The sequence below is a fragment of the Littorina saxatilis genome, linkage group LG9 (assembly GCF_037325665.1).
Source record: "Littorina saxatilis isolate snail1 linkage group LG9, US_GU_Lsax_2.0, whole genome shotgun sequence".
NCBI classification, from domain to species: domain Eukaryota; kingdom Metazoa; phylum Mollusca; class Gastropoda; order Littorinimorpha; family Littorinidae; genus Littorina; species Littorina saxatilis.
The window spans coordinates 47,651,408-47,656,407 of record NC_090253.1 but is presented as its reverse complement, the minus strand read 5'-3'; the positions used below and the strand labels follow the sequence as shown (position 1 = coordinate 47,656,407).

At 41.1% G+C, this 5,000-nt stretch overlaps 1 protein-coding gene across 4 annotated transcripts in view; it reads left to right on the top strand.

Annotated features, from left to right (window-relative positions):
- Positions 1–5,000, top strand: part of LOC138976294 (fibropellin-1-like) — a 51,962-nt gene that overhangs the window by 5,639 nt on the left and 41,323 nt on the right. For all 4 annotated transcript variants that reach the window (XM_070349138.1, XM_070349137.1, XM_070349139.1 and 1 more), the window contains exons 7-10: positions 1,110–1,187; positions 3,482–3,639; positions 4,111–4,145; positions 4,645–4,759. In XM_070349138.1, coding sequence (XP_070205239.1) covers positions 1,110–1,187; positions 3,482–3,639; positions 4,111–4,145; positions 4,645–4,759 — 386 coding nt within the window. The remainder of the gene's footprint in view (positions 1–1,109; positions 1,188–3,481; positions 3,640–4,110; positions 4,146–4,644; positions 4,760–5,000) is intronic.

The window sequence follows — 5,000 nt, the reverse complement described above, 5'->3', positions numbered from 1 at the left end:
TCAATGGGGTAATTTATGCATTGTACTCTTTTCACGATCCGTTTCACCATCCCTAATAAAATCCTTCCCATAATGATTTGAAAACACTAAGCACTATGCTTTTAGTTACAACGGGGGTAAGTTACACATTGCATTTCTTTTGGCGATCCATTTCAAGTTCTGAATCTAAAAAATGTTAACATATGTCATGTTATCACAATTATCGAAAATATGTTAATTAGGTGCTACGAGTACAATGAGTGAAATCGATCCCAAAATGGTTCCATGTTATTCTTGACATTTTCCTGATTTCAAAAACATATAGATATATAACATGTTTGTATAAAAAACAAGCTCCGAAAGTTAAAAATAATACAGAAAAGTGCGCTTTCCTGCTTAGCGCAAAATGCTACTGCGCTATACAGGCTTGTCAATTTCATTTCGTTTTGCACGTGAAAAAAGAGCGATTTCCTTGCCGCAGGAACTGGCTAAGCTGTATTGTCTTGGTGAAAAAAATGCAGTGCGTTCAGTTTCATTCTGTTAGTTGGACAGGTTGACTAAATGTTGTAACTTCACCTTACGCGACTTGTTAGTATATAATATATAAGAAATGAACTCTCAAGCTACTTCGTATGATACGAAATACGAAAGGAAAATGTAGTTTACCTAGTACGGTGACTTTTTTTGTTGAAAGGTAGTAACTACTTCTTCTTCTTCGTCCATGGGCTTAGACTCCCACGTTCACTCATGTTTTTTGCACGAGTGGATTTTTACGTGTATGACCGTTTTTACCCCGCCATTCAGGCAGCATACACCGATTTCGGGGGAGGCATGCTGGGTATTTTCGTGTTTCTATAACCCACCGAACTATGACATGGATTACAAGATCTTTTCCGTGCGCACTTGGTCTTGTGCTTGCGTGTACACACGAAGGGGGTTAAGTCACTAGCAGGTCTGCACATTAGTTGACCTGGTAGATCGGAAAACATCTCCACTCTTAACCCACCAGGCTGCAGCGACCGGGATTCGAACTCACGACCTCCCGATTAGGAGGCCGACGTCTTAATTACCACCACGCCACTGCGCCCGTCCGGTAGAAACTACAATTTGTATTTCTATTATTGTTGCAGATCGACAGGATGTACAAAACGTTAACCACACTGTCGTACGTCATGCATGTGAGACTGATTGGGCTTATCATTGCAGAGGTAAGTATCAGCTGAAAGACAAAACATCAAAACATTTAACGAACTCTAATAACATCATAGATACATTAAAGTCTGTTCCAATGTTTTATTATCAAACCTGGGATACAGTCCAAACAGATATAAGCTCTTGTTGTTATGGCTTGCAATTGACTGATTTATTCGCTGTGCTAAGTGCACAATTGTGTTTATTTTGCTTATATGGTTTTCGAGTATGAATTGAGTTCCTCCATCTCTCTCTCTCTCTCTCTCTCTCTCTCTCTCTCTCTCTCTCTCTCTCTCTCTCTCTCTCTCTCTCTCTCTCTCTCTCTCTCTCTCTCTCTCTCTCTCTCTCTCTCTCTCTCTCTCTCTCTCTAAATAGAATTAAACACTTTCTAGATCAGCACTCAAGGTTATTATACTTTAACGCATTATTATATACAAACCATCACAGATTATTGTTTGACCATCTGGGACTCTGCCAGTGCTAATACCGGTATTTTAAAACCATTCTATAGTTTACATAGGCGAGCGCTAAAACTAATTGTGACCCTCCACCACGAAATGAGTCGTATGTCACCTCGCGCGGTTCTGCGCTAGGCTTAATATAAATCCGGGGAGTGTATGGTAACAGTGTGAGGGGGGCCCAGGTAGCTCAGGTGGTAGAGCACTGGACTTGCGATCGAAAGATCGCTGGTTCGAATCCGGGCCGGGACGGACACGGGTCAACTTTATGTGCAGACCCAGAGACGGTATCTCCCACCCCCGTGTCACCACAATGGCACGTTAAAGATCTTGGTCATTCTACCATAAGTGCAGATGGCTGATACCACCTAAACACCCATACATCAAAAGCCGTGAGGGCGTAAAAACTCGAATCGTATAAACCAATTCATGACGGACAATAAGCCCCTTAACATTTACTAACAGTGTGAGGGTCACCTTAGTCACAGGCTTATAACTCAAACAGTTTTTGCTCTTTTCTAAAACGGTTTTCACCACTGGATAGAGCATAACAAACTCTTTAGGAAAATGTAAAAATATGAAAATCATGCAAAGGTGACATGCGACTCATTCCGTGGTGGAGGGTCACAATTTTACTGAAACAATCCAGTCTTGTATTTGATGATTATAAGAAACTTAAGATTCTCCCATTAAAAGAAAGATTTAAATTAAATGAAGGCGTGCTCATTCACAAAATACTTTCCGGCCGTGCACCACGAACTTTCGTTGCAAACTTTAAAGTCAAACCAAACCGAAAGTTTAACGTCATAATTCCAAGGATAGATCTCTTCAAGTCAAGCTTAGCCTATTCTGGTAGCGTCCTGTGGAATTCTCTCCCGGAATTTGTGAGAGTCCCAATGAATATCAATACTTTCAAAAAACACCTTGCATTGTATGTAATGTTAAATTACGAAAAATCACAGTGATGGAAGACTTTGTTTAGTTATATTTTCATTTGTCCAAAGCATCAGTGTTCACACAAAAACACTCAAAGCTTTAATAACACATTTACTCATGCATGTGTATTCAGCATTGTTTTCACTACGTTACATATTATATTTGTGTATAATATGTAATTTGTAAATATTCATATGTTGTTGTTTTTCTCTACCTTTTTTTCTACGTGAATATCCGTGTAAATATGTGATTAGATTAGTCCCCTCTCTGGGCGAGGGCTGGTTGAAAAAAAGCTCGTTGTATTGCTTATGCCACAACCCTCGAAAAATAAAATTTGATTTGATTGATATGATTTGATAATCTCTCTCTCTCTCTCTCTCTCTTGAAAGTCTCTCTCTCTCTCTCTCTCTCTCTTTCTTTCTCTCTCTCTCTCTCTCTCTCTCTCTCTCTCTCTCTCTCTCTCTTTCTCTCTCTCTCTCAGTGTGGTTTGAAACAGTTTTGCGTGATATATACCTTGTGTGACATAACGTGAGTCGATCCTTTCTTCTTTGCTTTTTTTTTCTCGTGGATGTGCGCGCATGCGCATGTGTGAATATATGTGGTATGTGTGTGTGTGTGTGTGTGTGTGGGTGTGTGTGGGGGTGTTTCTGTGTGTGCGTGTGTGTGTGTGTGTGTGTGTATGTGCGTGTGTGTATGTGCGCGTGTGTGTGTGGGGTGGGGGGTGAGTGCGTGTGTGTGTATGTGCGGATGTGTGTGTGTGTGCGTGTGTGTGCGTGTGTGTGTGTGTGTGTGTGTGTGTGTGTGTTTCTGTGTGTGCGTGTGTGTGTCCTTTCAAGTGGAAGTCAGGGTTCTTTAAATAAACACGGAAAACACGGTTGTAGGAGGTTGCTTAGAACGACATCTTTCTGTGTATTCAGACGGCAGCAGACTCACCAATTACAGAAGACCTTCGTGTAGCTGTGGCCGGCAATGGTTTGGATCAGGTTGACGCCAACGTAGCTCTTGCCGACATCAAGAATATGCTCAGCACTGCTGACAACATCCCTAGCCACGATCACTTCATGTATTTTACTGGGTAAGAAAAAAAAAACACCAAGAAAAAGACAAGCACATGAGAGCAAAATAACAGGCTTAGACGAAATAATCTAAACAACCTTAAAAACATTATTCAGAATTGTGGGTTATTTTTGTTTAGGTAGTAAGTGTACGTCTTTCTTTCTTTATTTATTTGGTGTTTAACGTCGTTTTCAACCGTTCAAGGTTATATCGCGACGGGGAAAGGGGGGGGAGGGATGGGAGAGAGCCCCTTGTTAATTGTTTCTTGTTTACAAAAGCACTAATCAAAAAAGTAAGTGTACGTACGCTTGTGCGTTGGATCGTCTTTTTCGTACATGGAACCGGTTTCAAAAAGAACATTAGTTAGTATCCCAATGGTTGTATGATTATATTTTTGTTTTTGCACTTTGGAGAATTCTTCCCAAAGTTCTGTGTCTTCGAGATAGCTGATTTGCATGTCTTAACAAATATGCTTCCTGACTATTTTCAGATACGACCTCACAATGGGCTCAAGTGCATCTGTGGGTAAGTAAATTGTTGTGGAAAAGTTCGATTTTCCCAACACACACACACACACACACACACACACACACACACACACACACACACACATATATACACACACACACACACACACACACACACACGCATACGCACACACACACACACACATACACGCACACACACAAACATACACACACACACACGCACGCACGCGCACGCGCACGCACACACACATACACACACACACACACACACACACACACACACATTCTCACACACACACAGACATACACACACACACATAAACAACACACACACACACACACACACACACACACGCAAACACACATACACACACACATAAACACATTCACACACACACACACACACACACACACACACACACACACACACACACACACATTTGCCGGGTGAGATGTGTGTGGAGGGAGTGATGTTAAGTGATGTTTAACAGAATACGGACTGTTCATTTGTATTCCCTTTGTTTTTGTTTCTTTAGCCGGTCTGGCTTATGTGGGTACAACATGCCAGATAAACGGATATCAGTCTTCCATCAACGAGGATAAGGCGAATTACCAGTGTACCTTCATTGCAGCACATGAACTGGGACACAGGTAAACCATGCTGACGTCACAATACAAACTGAACTACACAGTTGAAGATAAGATTAAAAGCATCTTCTTCCCATGCAATCCATCTGGTAAATTGCCATCCGCCCGATTTATAATACGTGATGAGAGTGTCCCTCCAATTGTTAGAACTTTGATTTAGTTACAGAAAAGAGTGTGTCTTGCTAAGCCTTTATTTAAGTCAGTAATTTTTTTTTTATTCACGAAAGATGATTCAGAAATGTGT